General features: G+C 36.3%; 1 protein-coding gene across 2 annotated transcripts in view; it reads left to right on the top strand.

Moving 5' to 3' along the window:
* Positions 1-20627, top strand: part of FAM149A (family with sequence similarity 149 member A) — a 47063-nt gene that overhangs the window by 11434 nt on the left and 15002 nt on the right. Inside the window, exons 1-7 of one of the 2 annotated variants that reach the window (XM_026697912.2) lie at positions 7816-8042; positions 10407-10517; positions 12411-12543; positions 16239-16381; positions 16647-16772; positions 17891-18067; positions 19177-19367. In XM_026697912.2, the coding sequence (XP_026553697.1) occupies positions 7948-8042; positions 10407-10517; positions 12411-12543; positions 16239-16381; positions 16647-16772; positions 17891-18067; positions 19177-19367 (976 nt within the window). In that variant the 5' untranslated portion in view covers positions 7816-7947. Of the gene's footprint in view, positions 1-7815; positions 8043-10406; positions 10518-12410; positions 12544-16238; positions 16382-16646; positions 16773-17890; positions 18068-19176; positions 19368-20627 lie in introns of those variants that run through there. The other variant, XM_087936272.1, reaches the window with a different exon arrangement.

Genomic DNA, 20627 nt, shown 5'->3' with positions numbered 1-20627 from the left:
AGTGCAAAGTGCAAGGACTACACAGATATGTGACCACATAGTAAATCACTTTTTTTCAGTGCCTTTGTAACTTTGAATAGTTGTTAAACAAGTGGTTGTAAATTGACAACTATTTGTATAGTTCGAATTCCTTTTATTTTTATTCCTTTTTAATACCTTTGTTTAGCTACATTTTTGTAACATATTTAGGTATTTAATTAAGCTATCAATATTTTCTCCTAATATAGATTTTCAAGAAAAACTATTTAATAAAGCTTATGGCAATCAGGCATATAAATTAATTTTGAAAATTAATAGCTGAATATGTTGATGCTAGAATTCCATTTTATAGCTGTTCAGCTTACTGGACAGTATTTGAGCAAATAATATTATTCCACAATTACATTATAGTGAAAATGCTGTTCTGTCATCTTTGGATTGTAGTAAATCAGTCACAAGTTTATGATATATTGCAGGTGTTGAATGATACCTCTGTCCTTCTGTCTACATGAAAAAACAAGATTAGAAAACCCATATTAAGATAGCTTGGTGATTCCTGACAACTATCGCAATTATAGTATTTTATTCCTTTTTATTAATTTCTCATTTCCATTACATAGACAATAAACTTTTATTTTGTTCCTGAAACGTGTAAATGAGTACTATTATTATAAATACATATTTTATTTAATCATTTTAAAAATATAATCCAACTCAAACTTATATTTTAAAACATGTGACAGAATTCAGCACAGAAAATATTTTTCTGGCGTGTACGTGTGACATTTATATAGAAAAAAGCTAAAATTTGTTTCTTTAGGTCAAACCATGAAAGTTGAGAATTATTGTACAACTGTAGTCTGAGATCAACAAGGACCCAATTCACCACAAAAGATTTGTCAGATTGAATTACATAGTTGCTTTTTAAGGAGACACTCAAATTTCAAAGTTTAACTGAGCCTTAATAATTATTTCCTTCTCATGTAAAATATAATCCCAGATTTTTAAAAAATGAACATTTTAACAAAACAGAGGCTTACTTAGATGACATTTATTTTATAATGATTAATTCTTGTTTAGATTGTCTTTAAAAATTAACTTATCAAAAGGCTGATAAGAGAAATATCAGGCCTGATTTAATGAAAAAGTGAAATGAGAATGGCTGTACTATTCTGTGTAGATTTTGCTGCAATGTAATATGTATGTGAACACTGACATCTAGTGGTGGCATTGCATTATCTCATCAGGACATCTTGATACATACATGTTCCCGTCATCCTTATTTTGCTTTAGTGATATGTTGATTTGGATGTAGAAATCTGAACTGCAATGACATGTCTGTGCCTCTTCTTTTCTTAAGTACAGGTAGTCCTCAATTTACAACAGTTCATTTAGTGACCATTCAAAGTTACAACGGCACTGAAAAAATTACTTACGACTGTCACAGTTATGACCAATACATCATCCTGTGGTCACATGATTTATATTCGGATGCTTGACAACTGGTTCATTGTTATGAAGGTTACAGTGTCCAGGAATCATGTGATCACATTTTGCAACTTTCTGACAAGCAAAATCAATGGGGAAGCCAGATTCACTCAACAACCATGTTTCTAACTTAATTACTGCAGTGATTGATTTAACAAATGTGTCAAGAAAAGATATAAAATGGGGCAAAGAACAAATTTCAGAACAAATTCTTCACTTAGCAAAATAAATGTTAGGGTCAAATATTGATTTTGAGTCGAGGACTACCTGCGTTAAGATTAACCATAAGAAATGTTCATCATAATCTATATCAGAATGGGAAAAATATCATTTTATTCTTTGCCTTACCAGAAAAATATCTATGGCCAACTTTGGGCTCAATATTTATTAAGATTACATATCTATGCACACACATAGATATCTGCCTTTCTAGATACCCGTCTGCCTTTCAAGACATATGTTCATACACATAACATGCATATCTTCTTCTAATTTCTCCTTAATTCTCAGTTCAATTCTTTATTGAAGGGTGATCACAGAAGCTACATAAATCCAGGGAAATGGTGAAAACTTTTATTTGAATTATTTCTAGTTCTGCACCTGAAGAAAAAAATGTTTTCACTAGATGTGGCACTACCACCCATATGCAGTGTAGCAGGAGTCTGATTAAAGTGAAATGAACTTCAGTGAGGGGGGCTGAGATCATTTGACTCTTCCCCCTTTGTCCTATTTTACTAAGCAAAGTTGCCTTTTGCCTACTGCTGGTGCCACACATGGGCAGGATATTAATAGCTCTCTGTTTCTTTTAAATGAGGAAAAGGAAAGAAAAGGGACTAGCTGAAAAAACTAGCATGGGGAGTATAATTGAATAATCTTTTTCCTCTTTGCTGTGTCATTTCAATTAAACAACACACCAGTTGCAAATGATGTCGTTGACACTTAGACACAACTTAAATTCTGTGAAACTCTGGAGGCTGGCATGCATTTGGAATGCTTTAACATGCCACCAGACAACCCATGACCCATTTGGGTTATTGTTTCAGAGATTTTTCCTTACATAAACAAAGAAATAGAATGATTACAGGCAGGCAAAGAAACATAAGAGCTGGAATGATTTTCAACTTCCTGTTGGCTTCCTCATTGACTTCCCTTGTAGGAAGGTAGGGATTTGAAATGGGAGTCATGTGACCATGGGTGTGGGGGGGGGCAGTGGAGCAGCATGGCAGCGTAGTAGCACTGAAGCAATCAGAACTTTGCCAAATTTTAATCCCACAGCTGTCATGGGTCCCAGATTTTGGATGCATTCTGTTAAGTTAGTCTGCTTGAGGTACAAGGATTCAAAAATTGTTGCCCTTTGATACAGCGTTTCATCCAAAGGAAGGTTACACACAATCACAAATACTAGACTTTTTAGTACTATTATAGATTGGGCTGGCACCTATGTCAGGCAGAAAGTCATTCAGAAACTTGATTTCTGTCATTGACCAATAAAATATATATTCAGCCACATGAAGCAAAGTAAAACGCCTAACATCAAAGACTGCTGGCAACCATTTATAGGCAGAGTTTACATATAAAGTAGCAGAATTATGCTATTTTTAGAGAGAGAAATCTATCTTGATTGTGTAACAAATAATGTAATTAAAATCATCAGAGTACCTTGGACATTTAGATAAGGGGGTGGTGGTAATCAACTGCCGAAATGACCCTGACAACAGAAAAGTACATGGGCTGTGGTTTCTATGGCACCCAAGTAACAGTGGCAATATATAACGAATCCTGTATTTTCCTTCCAAAGTGTGAGGAGAACATTAAATTGGGCTAAAGATGGAACTCTCCTGAATTTGGGGGCTATGTTATAAAGAAGCTGGTTTAGGTGCTAAAATTTGGTTATTTACAATTACATTGTTAGAAAAAGCAGCAATTTCTGTTTGGCCTTCTACATTTAAGATAATTTGTTTTAATATTGTTCTAGCTTGATCTGACCCTAAAGTTAAGATTGTATCAGTGTAAATCCATAGTGGCTCAATTTCTTTTGGATAGCTTTTCCTCAAGATTTGAAGTTGATAGGTCATCTACTAGGACTGTGATATAGTTTTAGCCAGTAAGTAAAAATATTTATCCAGAAATTGAATTCAAGTTTATTGATTCCTGCTGCCTATTGAATTACTCAATTTGGAACACAGTGGTCAACCTGGAAGATACTTCTCAAAAACATTGTTTGATTTCTTTCTAAGTTAATCGTGCTGTTACATGGACTTAATTGTGCCCCATATCATAACTGTGCTTGGCTTTAGCTACAAACAACTTAATTGCAACAGAAATAAACTGGGCTGCTCTAGAAATATAACTTGGAATAGTGTGTGCAACTCTTTTTCCATTATGCGATACATAATGGAGGTGGGCATTTCTGCTTCCTGAAGCTTGCAAATCTATCCCTAAATGTCTAAAAATCTTATCCTGTTCAATGAACTAGCCACCAAAGTCTAGCTTGTCTATTTTGGGCATTTGGACAAAGCGTAATTTTTAGTCTTGGAGTAATTTATTATTGGTTCTTCCTCTATAGAATATTGCACAAGGGATCTCAAGACTCTTCTTTTAAGGCCAGTGGTAGTCAGTGACAGAAATACTGCACCATTAGCATACAGTGATAAATGTATATGGAAGGTAGAGTTACTTGGGTGAGTTACTAATGAATTTATACGACAGTTTAATAAAAGGAGCCAGTAAACTTTAGGTCAGCTTTTGATACAGTATCGAGATCTAAACCATGGCATAAGTTGAAGAATAAACAATAAACAAACTATTTTTGCTGTCTAACTTGCCTCCCTGTTGGCATTTCCTTTATGACATATCCTTGATTACAGCACCTGACCTTCAGTCTTGCATTCTCATGTATTTTAATGAGCAGCAAAAATAGTTTGTTTATTGTTTATTCTTCAACTTATGCCATGGTTTAGATCTCGATACTGTATCAAAAGCTGACCTAAAGTCAATTACTGCATAAAAGTTTCGGCACCAGGTCTAGATTGGAAGACTGGTTTCTGTGCATTAATCATTTAGGGATCCATTGGGCTAATAGGTTTGAACTGGACATTTGGGCATTTATAGTGCATGGATACTGCAGAGGTAATATATTTCCTATATTCATATTTAAATGACATTCCAGCAATGAAGAAAGACATTTTTATTTTATGTTTATTTGGAATTTGCAGAGAAAGGGAATTGGAATATTTGCTTCATAATAGCTATAAATACAGTCAGTACTGTCCTATAAGTGGATAGGAGGTTTTGGCAGGTTAAAGAGAAATGGGACATAAAGCATCAGAAATAATATTTACTTAAAGAATATTCTGCCCAGAAAAGGAAAAACAAACTTTCCATATATTAAATTCAACATCTGATGATGATATGGAAGCAATAGGAGGGAGCCTCTATCTTCCTCTGGTACGTTTGCTTTGACTTTCCACTTGGCCAATAGCCCAAAGATTTCCTAATTGTCTCCCATGTAAATACCAACCAGGTCTGACTATATTTTAGCTTCTTTAACCCAGCCAAGGTCAGGGTCGTGCTAATCTTTAAAAAGAGCTGGTCATTCCAGCATAGCTAAAAATGTGCTTAAAGAAGAAAAAAGGTTGCTTTAAAATCAGGTGCAGGCTTTCTTTCAAGTGAATGTGGTTTCCCCCCTCCCTCTCGTGTGTGTGTGTACACACATACACTGTACGCAGGGACACACACACACACACTACAGAGAGTGATTTTGGCTCCATTAACCCTTCTAGATTAGAGTCTAAGTAGATGGTTTTAAAACTTGGCAACTTTAACATGTGGACAGAGGCTGGTTGGAGAATTCTGGAAGCTAAAATCCATACATCTGAAAGTTGCCAAGTTTGCAAGATATTAATTGACTCTGTTCCTCCAAAATGCGAAAGGTCACGCGTTCATTTTTCGGGCCTAATATCTTCAAATCAAGAAACCAGAGTGGAGCTGTAAAATTTGGGGATTGGGGAGAGGTTGCTTCCAAGGATTGTTATCCAATGAAACCTTATTTTATTTGTTACTTTCTTTTAAACTAATTCCCTGTAATTTTGGGAGTCCACAAATAAAAACAGAGAAAACAAGACCCCTTGAGTAATGCTGTGGACATCCTATCCCAATCCCCCCAGGAGGCTGTTGTGGACTGCATTTGATTCAACTCTAGCAAGACAAAATGGCTGTGGGTATTTGAAATCACTGGAAACAATATTTCTCCATCTCTGGTTCTGGATTGGGTTGAATTTCCACAAAGAGATGCAGAGCAAAATCTGAGGTTTCTCCTGGGCTTCTGGCACTTGCTGAAAGAGGCTAGGCATACCTTTGCACACCTTTGAATGGTGTGCATCCATCCCTGGATAGGAGACCCTGCTTACAGTAACTCATGGCCTTGTAACCTCCAGTTTAGACTACTGTAACATTCTCTACACGGGATTGCTTCTTTTTTAAAAGTTTCTACCCATCCAACCAGGTTGAGCAGAATGAGTTTACTTCAGTTGCAGATGCTGCAGATCTCATCAGCCAAAGAATGTTGGCTGGTGGGGACTAGAAGATGAGCTTTTCTGCTGTGGGCCCTGCTCTGTGGAACATCCTCCTTCAGAGGCAGTAAGTTAAGATACTCTCTATGGTGCAGTGGTAGAAGGTCACCAGCAGTTTCTCATTCAGTTGTTGTTTTCTGAGAAGACTCAGGTAGTATACTCTCTGCTGGGCCCTTTTGACCAGTGCTGCAATGTGAGCACCCCAGGTCAGGTCATCTTTTATGGTAATACCCAGAAACTTAAAACTGGCCACTTGCACCACTCAGTCTCCATTGACAAGCAAGGGTTGGATGTTTGATCTGTTCCTTCTATAATCCACTATAAACTCTTATTGGTGTTGAGGACCGAGTTATTGTCTCCACACCATGAAAGCAACCGGTACACCTCATCTCGGTAGGCAGACTCATCCCCCCCGTAGATGAGTCCCACCACTGTTGTATCATCTGCAAATTTAGCAATAGTATTACTAGCATGAGTGGGAATGCAGTCATGCACATAAAGAGTATAGAGTAAGGGACTCAACATGCAACCCTGTGGTGTACCAGTGTTAAGAATAAGGGCTGAAGATGTATGATTACCTAATCTGACCCTCTGTGAGCGGCCAGACAGGAAATCCATAATCCAAAGGCAGATTGAATTAGAAAGTCCAAGGTCCAGAAGCTTGGACACTAGTCTACATGGAAGAATTGTGTTAAACGCAGAACTAAAATCCACAAAAAGCATCCTCACATAGCCCCCATGCTGTTCTAGATGAGTCAGAGCAGTATGAAAAAAAAAGAGAGAGAGAGAGAGAGAGAGAGAGAGAGAGAGAGTCAGTCAGTCCTTAGCCTGGACTCTAGACCAAACTGGCTCCCTATAAGGAATGTTACAATGCACATATGCCACTTTGTGACTCCTGGTTCCTTCCTCACCTATCAGATGTCCGATGTCTTCTGTACCACAAGTGATGGATGACAGTTCCAATGACCAGGGGGGAAGGATATATCATAGAACATTTATATGCTAAAACATATGTTGAAAGAAGACAAAGCAATTTACTTTAAAAATGAAACAGTTAAACATGAATTTAGTCTGTTTCCAAGGTAGGCTGGGAAGTGGGAAAAGGGCTGCAGTGTGAGGTCATCTCCTGTAAAAATGATCAGTAGGACAACTTTGTGCTTCAGTTAGCAGAACATAAGAATGAGTATAAAAGAATCCCCAGCCTATTTAATTTCTTTCCTTCCTTGATATATGGTATAAAGGGTCCCACGCTAACCTAATCACAAATTAATTATGAATATATAGAAGAAATGTGTGTGTGTTTTGTGTGTGTGTGTGTGTGTGTGAGAGAGAGAGAGAGACTTCTTTAAAAAACATTTTGTGGGAGAGACAGAGAAAGGGCATGAATTTTTTTAAAAAAACTAGAAATACAAAACGGCCTTCCTCATTTTCAAAATAAATTATCTGACCATTATAGCCAAACAGCAGATTTAGAAATACAGAAATCAGTCATTTTTTGCAGAAAGGTAAGATTTTAAATGCTATGGTGAAATGTGTAGATCTATTTTCCATTGCTTATTTCTTTTGATTTTGACTGTTTTGGAATATTTCAAAGATGTGTTTGTATCTGGTAACCGTGCCTTGAAAAGAGAATTCTGGGAGAGAATATACGAAGAAACAGAACTGTATAAAGACACTGGGGAAAGCTTAAAACTGCAGCCATTCCTTCTTTCTCCTCCTCTTTCATTTACACTCCCACACTGCACACTTTAAGGCACTGGCATGCATGCATATTCACTAGTCTCTCTTTGGGAAGGAAACAACCACATGCAGAAATGAAAGGATTCACTGGGAATAAGTGAGAGTGAGGCTGAGATCGCTGAGTTCGTTCAAAGGGAGGAGCAGGGAGGCTTCCTGGACTGTGTTTTTCATGCGCTTTGCTAGTGGGGTACGATGTCCCTGCAGCCTGCCTGGTGCTGCTAGCCCCCATCAGCCAGAGACGGAGTCAGAACTGATTGTAATAGGGTAAGTCAGGAGGGATGAGGATGCAGTGTGCTAGTTCAAGATGGGTGTGGATGCATGCATGTATATATATGTACATATGTGTATTCTACTGTTTGATTATTCTCCTATCGGCATATATATTTACAGCATTTCATTTCAGCTCCTCTATATCCCATCATTTTGTGAAGGGAGGGTTAAGGAAGCAAGCTTCTCTGGATACATGAGGTTGTGGCTCAGATTTTATGTTGATGGGCTGCTTGCTTGTGAATAATGCGTTTTCTACAATGAGCTGAATATCACAGCACAATTCTGAAGGTGTAAGTTAATACACTGCAAACAGGAGGGCTGTTAATATGAACCTGGAAAGTCTAAAAACAAAATAGTTTGCTTTAGGTGACATTTTGCATTATTTTTTTTCATTAAGAGTTTAAGGACAAGGCTAAGGTTCATTGCCTTGTTGACAATTTTATTCAGAGCAAATATATCAAAAACAAGCAGTAACAAACCCCTTATGATGTAAACAGTGTCACATAGTGCAGGTCAATCTATGTAGAACGAAAATGGAAAAACCTTTCAGTTTGGTTAAGAGTGTTAAGTTTTATTCCTTTTCATGTACTGTATTATGATAATCCATATGCGGTTTTAATACAAGGGAATATATTCCTGAGAAGAATCTAATACTAATAAGGAATCTAATAAGGAAGTAGTATATTTTTCCTTAAAATGTCCTCTGGAAGAATAGGTTAATTAGTAACAATTTTGTGGGCCATGGTAAATATACAACTTGTACTTCATAGATGTTTATCTAAATGGTAATATGTAAAAATTGCATTTTTGTGAGAAGTTATTTAATATGTATATTCAGCACCAAATGTTAAATATACAGTAACTGCCCTTTAAAAATGTTATTAGATTTATTATTTTGTATATAGGTATAGCACTTCCGTATATGAGCTACAGAACAAAAATTTAGATATATTGGAAGAATGATAGAATTATATCCTTTCTGCATCAAGGCCAATCTCAAAGTTATTAGAGTTATCATGCCATAATTTCTGGAGAGAAATTCTACAGATTGTGCATGAAGTGCATTTATATAGCTTGGCTTTAAGGACTAGATGCTGGATGCTACCCCATTCTTTATACTTGGTACATCTTGTAATTATAAAGAAAAATGGATCCCCAAAGCGGGTACTTTTTATATATTTTTCTAACCCCATTTATTGATTTTGACAGGCCGGGCAAGGGGGATGTAATACAATAATTATTGACTTTTATCTCCTTCAAAAATAAGGTGGATAAGCATTATGGTATAATACATGAACAGTAAGTTTACTTGATTTTGATAATATTGCATATCTATACTGTTTGTGAATGCTCAAAATATTTCACATGCATTTTAAAAATTATATAATTAAAAAAAACCATACAATTATTGTTCTATTGTTTTAATGTGATGCAGTAATGTTATGTTTCTGTGCTATAATGTAATCCATAAGTAACCAATGATGAGCCCCTTTTTCTTAGGGTTGGGCTCAGGAGTAGTCAGGTGTGCAGCAGCCTCTCCGCCTGAGCACCTAGCACCATTCAGGGTTGTTGTTGGATCTCCTGGCTAATGGTTCAGGAGACTTCAATCTTCACCTGGTTAATGGTTCAGGAGACTTTCCCTGGGAGGTATAGTAACTCGAATTTATGGAAGCCATGACTTCCATGGGCCTGTCCCAAGTCATCCAGGCTAGAAATAATGATCACCCACCTGATTTGGTCTTCTTGTCAAAGCAGTGCCTTTGTGATCTGGAATTGGTTGACCTAACCCTGGTCCCCTTGCACAATCCTATCACAATCTGATAGCTATGAACTTCTCTAGGGTTGTACCTCTCTGCAGGGAGGTGGAACCAATTAATTGGTCTTCCCTCAGTGACTGATGGACCTCGATGGGTTTCAGAGGGAGTCGGGGATTATAAGTGAAGATCTGCATAGACCTGCTGAGACCCTAATTTCACCTGGAATAGGAGTGTAGCTGAAGTTTTAGATATGATTAAATAAGTGATCTCTCTCGACTCATGGATCTGATCAAGCCCCGTGACACATGGAATAACTGAGAGAGATCAAGCAAATCAAGTTATGTCTAGAGTGCTCCTGGTGGAACACAAAGAATGAGCTCTGTAGCAAGCGATCTGACCCTTGATCCTTACTATGCTGGGTCCTTCAAGGGTCAGTGCTTTCTCTGTTCCTGTTTAACATCTACACAAAACGGGTGAGATCTTCTGTCACCATGGGGTGAGATATCATCAATACGCTGATAATAGTGTTCATCAACTGTACATTGTGAAGTTATGAATGAAAAAGCCCTAAATTAGAATTAATTGCATCTAATTCTTTTAGAAAAGGGCTGTCGAAAAGACTTGTGGACCATCATTTTCAAGCAAAAAATGAATATCGCCTTCCAGCGCCTTTTACAAAAAGTGTACAAGAAGCAATTGACAACTATTCCTTGTATGTATTAATTTCTAAAATTGCAATAAATATTTATTCAATATTTATCCCATTTTATTGTTAAAAGTGAATAAATGCATAGGATAAGTTGATATGAGAAGACAGATTTTATTTCAAAGAGCAAAACACTTCTACATTTTCTCCTTCCCCAAGCCCCTCTCAGTCTAGCATGGCAATTTTCAATAGTGTAATATCTTTAAAACAATTCATAGTGTGGCTTATCTGGAAATTAAAAAGTCACAAGCTCTAGAAGGAAGATTTTTGTCCTATGACTTGAAATACACAGTTTTGAAATATTGCTTGGATTTGATATAAAGCAGATATGATAGTTCTGGGTTATGACCTACGCTTTGCATGAGATTCAAGTGGTTAGTGCGTGAAAAATGTTTGCCTGAAACACTGTATAGTTAGCACTGAAAATGAACTTAAAAGGAATCTTCTACAAAATAGGTCTTGCTAGAACAGCCATAATACTATGTACACTGTATTTTGGAGGCCTGGAATTGGGACTGGAATCAAGAGCCATTTTACTATGAATATTTGAAGAAATACACAATATTTATTTCTTCAGTAAAGATAAGCATTAGGATTTCAGTAGGAATGGGGAACAAAATGGGCGAGGAGGTGGATACAGGATCATCCTGTAAGACCTGTAATTTTCTACATATATGTGATCTTGTGACATGTATGTGATCATACTGTAAAAATGGTTGGGCTTGGATTTCAAAGCCACTTTTACTATCCTGCTCATCTTGTGTTCTCCACCTCCACTTTTACCACTAGGTAAAAGATACAATTAAAATAATGTCAGATTCCCTCCTGTAACAGTCCTGTAAATAACAGGTTCTGTTATTTTAATACCAGGAGCACATTAATATCTTTTGCACTTTTGACCTCACCTTTATTTGTTTTCCTTTCTGTCCTGAATATGTATGTCTGCCTACAGCTGAATGAACCTATTAGCTTTTAACATGCCACAAAATTCTACACCTGTGGTTGCTGACAGATATGGCAGTCCTAGCCAAACTTCCTGTAGACTGAGATAGGAGGTTGAAAAACTACCCTGATGACTAAACACTTTCAAATTATAGCCAAAAAGTTAATATAAAACTTATCCACAGAACCACCAAGGATCAAGGTAGAGAGACCTGAAAAACATTATTTACATATGAAAGGCTGTTTGGAAGATATAGTTACAAACTAGTTACCAGATAAAAAATCTCATAAAAGGATGAATAGATAGATACTTCCCTCCCTATCTACTGCTTAGAAGTTCCATTAATTTTGCTAATTGTATTCCCAAGACTGCAGCTCATAACTACTTAGATAGGTATACAGACTGTTGAATTTAAATCCATAGCACACAATATCAAAATCTGTTACAAAAACAAAAATACTTTTTAAATTTTATTTCATTTATAGAATCATGGCTGCAACTCTACATGGCTTTAAAATATAAAAACTAAAATGAAATAACAACAACTTATAAAATTGCAAAGCATCCATATTGAGAAAAACAATGGCATCGTTTACCTAATTATAAAATATGTGTCTTGGAGTAGAAGCAATGTAAGTGACATCCGCTCCTCTTCCACCATAGGTGCCCCAGGAGAGATACTCCTGGGAGAGCAATTAAGTGTAAGACTTATGTAAATTTGTTCCTTTACAGCAAATCTGTCATGGAGGTTTGCATATGGAAATGAATATGCAAATGTATATTCTACTATCCAATGAAATAGTCATTGCTTTTCTGCCATATAATCCAAGAACACCTGTATTTGCTACAGTTGCTAGTAGATTCATATTAATTATTAATCTTTTACTGCATTGGGATCTCCTGGTCATGTTTTATTGATGTATAACGTTGCATTTAAATTTTGTTTCTATCAACAGGGCTTCTGTTTCCTCACTTTCACCAAGTGGACAAACAACCCCCACAGATTTGAATAACTCTTGGTCAGGGATACAGAGCTATACTACTGGCCCATCTACTGAAAGAAGTTCTGTTTACTCCTGGGGCGATGATGTAGGTCAACCTTCATTAGTGAAGTTGGTATAAAATGTGTTTAAAAATATGGTGGAGATTTCTGATAACAGTGGAGCTTAATATTTGTTTGAATAGAAGTTATTTTTAGGTAGATTCACAGTCTTATCTCTTCTTACTTTCAATTTTGATACATTAATTCTGGTCCATTCCAAGTTTAACTGACAAAGTCTAGCTGAATATTGGATAATTAATCAGTATTTTTGAAATCACAGTTTTTCCAGATAAAAGATCTAGGTTGTTAACCAACATTTTGAGAGGCAATTTGGTATAGTGGTTAAGGCACTAGGCTAGAAACCAGGAAACCCTGGGTTCCAGTCCCACTTTAGCCAACAGGATGATTACTCTAGAAAGCAATCAGTGACAAACCACTTCTGAAAAACCTTGCCAAGAACATTTCAAGGACTTGTTGCCAGGAGTCAGGACTGACTTGAAAGCACAGAAAAGAATAACAAAAAAAACAAAACCTCAAATTAACATTAAATCGTGGTTCTCTATTTAAGAACTACGAAGGAATATAGTTTATATTTATTAGGGTTAAAAGGTTTTTTTAAATCACCTTACACATTTTCTTACTTAGGAAGAAAAATAAAATAAAAATACAATTGTATTTCTCATTGTAAAAGAATATACATGTAGTCCTTTCCTAGGAACTATTTGTTCAAAGGTAGAATGGCCCTGAAAAAAGTAACTCATCCTCATACTTACGACTGCCACAATGTTCCCACGGCCATGATCACAATTTGGGTGCTTGGCAACTGTCACACATTTTTATGGATTGTGCAGCACATGATCAGCATTTGCAACAGCCAGCTTCTGACAAGCAAAGTCAATGGGAAAACTGGCAGGAAGTTGCAGGTAACCATGATGAGATGTGTCACTTAATGACTCCATGTCCACTTAATGACCACTAGGACTTCTGGGACTGTTTTTACTATGCAGCATCACATGATGTTTTGCTTAATGACCATCTCACTTAGCGATAAAGTTGCCTGTTCCAATTAGAGTTGTTAAGCAAGGACTTATCTATATTAAAGTCATGATGATAAGCAAACTTTGAGAAGAATGTACATGTCCTATGCTTATTTGACCTTCTTGGACTAAACTATAGGTTATTTTAGCCATTCTTTTTCTCAGCTGTGCTTCGTTTTTTATAATCTTCTATTTCTGCTTTTAAGGTTACCTTTTTCTTAATAATCATTGCTAGTGAATATAAATTCTTCTGGTATTATTTCCCTTAGAACCTGCTGTTGCTTGTTGTCCTAATTCTGCTTTTTAAAACATAATTGTCAACGATGAAAAGCTCTTTCCATGTAGTTTTTGTTCTGCAGCACACATTGGTTAAATAACTCCTGTTCTTCACAAGTCCTGCGTTTCTTCTGAATTTACTCATTTTAAACTTCGTTCCATTCATTCTATCTTTGGCTAAGCACTTCTCTCATTCTCTTTCAGCTGATTCATGTCACCAATCCTTCCTATTTGTGTGTGTATGTCATGTATGTATGTATGTACGGTATGTACGGTATGTATGTATGTATGTATGTATGTATGTATGTATGTACGTATGTGTGTATGTATGTATGCTTCTAATTAATTTCACTCATCTTGTGCATGTATTTCCTTTGGTCACTCTTTGTCAGTAATTTTTCTTAATCCTTCCTCCCTTCTTATTTTAGCTGTATAAGAAAGGAAAAGCTCATAATAACTGAGATCTAGCTAAATCATTTTGTCATCAAGGCCAATTTGTAGAAACCTACATGCAGAACACAAAAACAATAATCTTTTCCTGCCCTCATTTCCAGCAACTGGATTTGAAGTCAGTTTGTTTCTAATTTTGGCAGAAGAATGCCACCCACTTCCATGAATGTCCTTTTAAGCAGGATTTTTCTTCTTTTTCTTCTCTTCATTTCCTTCATTTACTCTATTTCCTTTGGTGATGTTCTGATCCACTTTTTCCAAAACGATTTTATATTCAAGGCCACGTTCATTTCCTAAATTGATTGTTGTTCCTATTCTTTATTACATAATCTAACATTCATTCTGTTATTTACCCTTTTAATTCCCAACCTAATGGATCTCTGGAAATAAATTATATAATGGGACTTACTGTGTCTTCCTGTATGTTGGTAGGATAATTTTGAAAAACAAGCAGAATTGGACCAAATTTAATATTCTGACCCAGGCTGAATAGAATCACAAAACAGACTCCTTGTGCCCCCGCCCTCCATTTTTTAAATTTGGTTAATGTGAATTCCTGGCATTCATACCCAGAACAGTCCCGACAATAACCCTTCCCAGGTTTAAGTGCAAGAGCTGACCTTATCAGTCCTTGGATAGTTGCCAGGCCGAGAGCTTCCAGTCGGAACACTGTAAAAGGAAATACTTGGCAAGGAGTCTCTATGAGGCTCGAATTCAGATAAGCAAATCTTCACAATAATAAGTGAACTAATTGTCTCCTGCAAACACCCCTCCCCTTTTGCTCCTATTTATTCCCTATGAGAGGGGCCATTCAATGTCCATTTGTGCGTTTTCTTCCAAGTCAACCCCTGTTTCTTAGTTGTTCCCTTCTCCTGACAGCTCTGCACATACATGCATCTGGAACAGGCTCCAGCTATTCTTTTTCCCCATTTCTGACTCCGAAGGCATCTGATAAATGTCGGAAGCCTTAGCCTCATCTCTGCCTCTGACGCAGAGCACCCATCAGAGCCTTCCCCAGACTCCAGGACTGGCCCAAGTTCCTCCCCAATCTCCTCACTGTCCAAGTCTGCCACCAGCTCTGCTGGCAGCTGGCAGTCTACAACATTTAATATGATGATAGAAAGCTTAAAAAAAGGGTCAGATTTGTCTGGATGTAATTGATAAAAACAGAAGAAATCACTCCAAGGCATTTCTATAGGAGGTGCAATGGGGCATTGGCTCGGAGAACTGCTGATTCTCAGCTCACACTTCTGTTTGGTCACCTCACCCAGAGCAGAGAATATGCAGCACAATATCCAGTACACAAGACACAAACTCATTATAAAGGGAGGGGAGCAGAAACAAACAAACTCACATATGCTGACACACATGTTATAAATAGTCCTTGTCTATATAGCTGCCTCATTTAGGGACAGTTTATACTTATAACTCTAAGACTACAATAGTCCTCACATTTACGGCAGGCTTGTAAAGCAAAGGAAAGCTGAAGTTCGTATGCACAGTCATGGTTTTGCTTAGCGACTACTAAATGAGATTGCCTGTATTTCACTATACAGAAGATTCCACCTATGGTCATTTCTGTTAAAGATCTTTGAATAGATTCAAGGAGTATTCTGTTCTTTTTTCCCTCTTATTTAGCCTAATCTTTGGTTTCTTGTGTCCCAAAGGTATTTTCTCTTAAGCTTCTTTCCTTCCTGTTATTATTTCTCTGTTTCTTTATTCCCTTTTGCTGTGTTTGTGTTTTTTTCTTTTCCTGGGTGCATTCTCTAAACTGTGTGATGCCCAGATGGATTGAGTAGATATGAAAGGGGTTAGCAGTTCCTTGGATGGATTCAGGATACTGTATCTTTACCTTGAAGATGCTAGAATCAGGTTAGAATCAGGCTCATCACTTCCCAATATCTACAGTACTGTAATATTATTCAGCTGCAAAGCTATGTGGAAATAGTATTTCAGAATCTTAATTTTAAAATCCATAGGAGTTTGATAAAGCGAATACCCAGAGAGTGCATCAGTTGTTTTGGGACGTGGATGAAATGCTGTTTGAAGGAAAAGCGAGCTCCCAAACTGAAAATCTAAAGACAGAATGCAAAGACTGGACAAATAGATCACTTCACTTAAGGCAAGTCTATATAAAATTTATTTTATCTGAGTCCCTGATTATATTATTATTTTCTGCATGCATTTTTACTCAATATACTTAACTTGCCTTTTTCGCATTGGCTTAAATTACATGTCTCTTATAGTTTGAACCTCTTATAGTTTGAGTTATTTAACAGTAGCTGCCATTGATTGCTGGTTCTATGTTTCCGGTCTTATATCAAGTTGAATTGAACTGTTCTGCCTAGATTAAATTTCCTTACTTCATTATCATTTTTTTAAAACAGGATTTTGGGAAAACAGCTTCTTTTTCCAAAAGATGAGGGTTTTCAGCATTACCAGAGCAGAAGTTCTAGTTCTATGTATTCGAAATCTGTACCTAGTTTGAGTGAAATCAACACCAGTATGAAAGAGTATGTTAACATCAATTTAATAGCTATTTATTCATTGACATATATTATTGACATTTTAAGATTGTTATAGTTGGTACTCCCAATGTATTAAATAACCACATTCAACTGAATAGAAGCAGCATGTTGGTATTTCATGCACTAATTGGTTTTTTAATAATGGGGAAAGGTAATTTTAGAATAGATTATACAGTAATTAAATTTCAGAAATATTGCATTTGCAACAAATAAAATAACTGATGAAATATGCTAGTGATTGTTATGCATATTATTATATTGTTAGGTTTATATTTTGTTGAAGACAGGGTTATATGATTGAATAGGAGAACTAGACAATTTGGGTCATTTTTCTTTCCACATGTAATATAGGCAAATACTATTTCCCCTCCCCTTACAACCCTCAGCAGGTAGGGGTAATTTCCTTACCAGATTCTTCAATGCCCTCAACAATAGCAGAGTTTGTAATGTACTTCCTTCACTGGAAAGGTTCTGGAAAAATTAAGAAAACATTCAGAGATATTTCTCTCTTTAAAATATCCCGTGTTGAATTATATAGCATAGTCAGACATCAGAAAGTGTTTATAACATTTTGTATCATGTCATAAAATGCTTTCTGAGGATTTTTATATCATAAAATGTTTTACAAATTTGCCAAGTTTCAATTCCATGGCAGTCACAGGTTTCAGAATTTGGACACATTCTGTAAGCAAGCCCTTTTGAAGTACTTTGTTTCCAAATTGTTGTCCTATGATGCAGTATTTTGCCAGCTACATTAGTAGTATGAGGTGTGACATGGTACTTACCACCAAACAATAATCAGAAATGTGTTAGAGATGTCTAACAAAGTTATAAGTTAGCATCTGTACAAATGTAGTTGGAAAACATCTGAGTATAGGTGAGGCAAGTTCTGTAAGATGTTCAAAGCACATTAAAGGCTGTAAGAGGCTAATCTTCATTAGAATTTTACTTAATGAGAAGTTTTATTCTTATGTTTTTGTTGATATAAGTTGTTTTTTCTATGTATTATGCTTGGAAATTTTAATAATTATCCTAATAGCTTCTAGTATTATTCTTACAAAAAAAATATAGCATTATTTTTTTGTGTGTGTACCGTAATTTAGGTTATGCATCTCAGGATCAAAACTGGTACCTGCAGCTTTTCCAGTACACAAAGCATTCCATCCCGAATTATCAGATCTTTCTTTATCTGAATCACCTGGATATTCATTCTTGGAGGAAGAAATTTATGATGCAGAAGGAAAAATGGAAGAATATCTTGCATTTGACAAGAAGGAACTGTAAATGTTCAATTTTAATAGCTTTCATAAGAAATAATGATGACTAAGGAAAAATCAGACTTTTTATGAAATCATCTACATATACTTGACATCTTTGTTAGCAGAAAATTGTAGGCAAAATTATTTTATCTTAAATGTGAATGTCAATGATTGAGACTGATAATCTGTTCTAGACCGAGGTGTCAAACTCATGTTGTCACGGCAGCATCATGTAACATATCCCCTTCGCTAAACGAGGTGTGGGCATGGCCAGCGCATGATGCATCCAGCCCGCAGACAGCCCTGTTCTAGAGTGAAGCTGTTTTCAAAATGAAACCTTTACTTGCTTTTTCTTCATAATAAAGTTAGCTAATTTAAACACATGTGGTTAAAAACTAGCAAATGTCATTTGTCATTTAACAATCAGAGGCTTTTAAGACTAGGTAGACAAAAAATAAAAGTTTATTCTCTGAATAGATTGTTTGCATGAGCAAAGCAATGATATAAACAGCTCTACCAATCACTTTTATGTTTTATGCCTAAGCAATTAAGCTGTTGAAGAATTTCATGTCAATCATGCATGCTTTCCCTAGTTTTATTGGAATTAGTCAGTTAGGCAAAAGAACATGACATGAATTTGTCAGAAACCTTTACTATAAAATCATTTGTCTTGAAAATTTCTGAGAATATATGAAATATATACAAAACTAATCTCACATTATTAATATAGCACTACCGCTTCAGTACATATAGCAGCTTTTCTGAAAAGAACTAGAAATTTTCTATTGGATTTATTCAATTCAAAATCAAATGAGGGAAAATATTTTGCAATATTGCCTGTATTGTTATTATGTTATCAAGTGATGGATACTGAAGGCCAATTTGTATAGTATAAATTGTGAGGATCATGTTTTCTGTGTGCACAAAATATAGCTTTTTGTGCACATGCATTTACCACTGAGTCTTGGTAGAATTTAAATGTGGTAAAATCATAATTTATAATTTGACAAGTTCTGAAATAATACTGTGGGGCAGTATTTGATCAAAAGGGACTTTGATTAAATTGACTGTTTAGTTATTAATAATTAATAATGCTTAGTAATAAAATGTTAATTTCCTTCTTTCATTAGTGATGATGAAGGTTTAGAGCAAAGGAATGCTCAACTTGCCCAAAAACAGATTAAATATGGCATTCCTCCTGTTTCTCCCAACTCCTGCATCAAAGAAGCTGTGATTGCTGAAGTATTTGATCAAATCTGGAAAAATATAATTAAAATACTGGAAGAATTAATAAGAAAATACTGGGAATCATCTATTACAAGTAAGTAGAACATTTTAAAGGCAGGCTGAACCATTCTACCTGGTTGCCTTAATCAGGCAGAAGAGGTAAGAGGATTTAGGGTAACTCACCATAGCCATCTTGCCGTGGTCAACTTGCTGCCATTGCCAACACTATGGCCAACTTCTGCCCTTGTTGCGGCCAACCTGCTGTGGCCATCTCATCACTTCCTATTCACTTTGGGACAACTTGCCACAGACGATTCCATGCAGGATAACCCAATGCAATAAACGTTATCTGCCACTGTTTCTTTGACCCTCTTTCAATTTTTGTCAATGGAAATAAAGTCAAAGAAACCGTGGTGGATAACATTCATTGCATTGATTTATCTGGCATGGAATTGTCCCACAGTGAGTTGGCTGAGTGAGTTGGCTGTGGTTTGATGGTGAGAGAAATGTCCACAGTGGGTTAGCTGTGGTGAGATGGCTATGGCCATGGCAAAATGGCTGTGGCAAGTTGTCCATGCCAAATTGTATAATTTCAGAGTTAAATATGACTGGATTGGTCTTATCTTACCAAGAATTTTGTCCATGTCCTTAGGCTGGATGAATGAAAATTATTCAAAGCAAGTACTGTTTAATGGATAGCTAGGATCTGTTATAACCAAAACCCCAAAGCTAGGACAAACATGCAGGTATCTACCAGACATGCCACAGAAGGCAATGAAGTTTCTCCTTCCATTTTAATAGGTCCTTGATAACAAACCTCTTAAAATGATTCTTCTGGGTGTGCAGAAGTGGCAAGGGCAATGGCAAAAAACAGTTGCTTTGTCACTTTGAGAGCCTCAGCATAAACCTTAATGTGGGCTTTAGCCTATTGGATAGCTCTGTCATCTTACAGCATCCTTGCTTTGAACTCTCTGAAAGAAATCCTTTAAGCTCATAAAGCAAGGATTGACACCTCAGAAGCTACTGTCTTTTAATCTCTGCGCTAGGGATCTACTAGGGCTGAGATAAAAATGCCAGTTTAGGTGGAAATAAATTGTTCCAAAGTAGTCAACAGTATTCCTTTTCTGTGGCAGTCTCTTTCCTGCTGAAGTTAAGCAGACCTTGATTCTCCTGGCCTCCCACCAAACTTTGAAGTCCTGACTTTTCCCCCCAGTGAGGATATATGACTTGGTGCAAAATTTTCGTTGGTTTTAATGTTTTGATGTATTTAGTTTTATTGCGGTTTTTATATTTGACTAGCCAATAACCCAGCATTGCCCAGGTATTTATTTATCCCAATCCTGTATTAGACAGG

The sequence above is a fragment of the Pseudonaja textilis genome, chromosome 6 (assembly GCF_049901715.1).
Source record: "Pseudonaja textilis isolate UNSWEBS1 chromosome 6, rPseTex1.2, whole genome shotgun sequence".
Lineage (NCBI taxonomy): Eukaryota > Metazoa > Chordata > Lepidosauria > Squamata > Elapidae > Pseudonaja > Pseudonaja textilis.
This window is presented reverse-complemented; position numbering and strand designations above follow the sequence as displayed.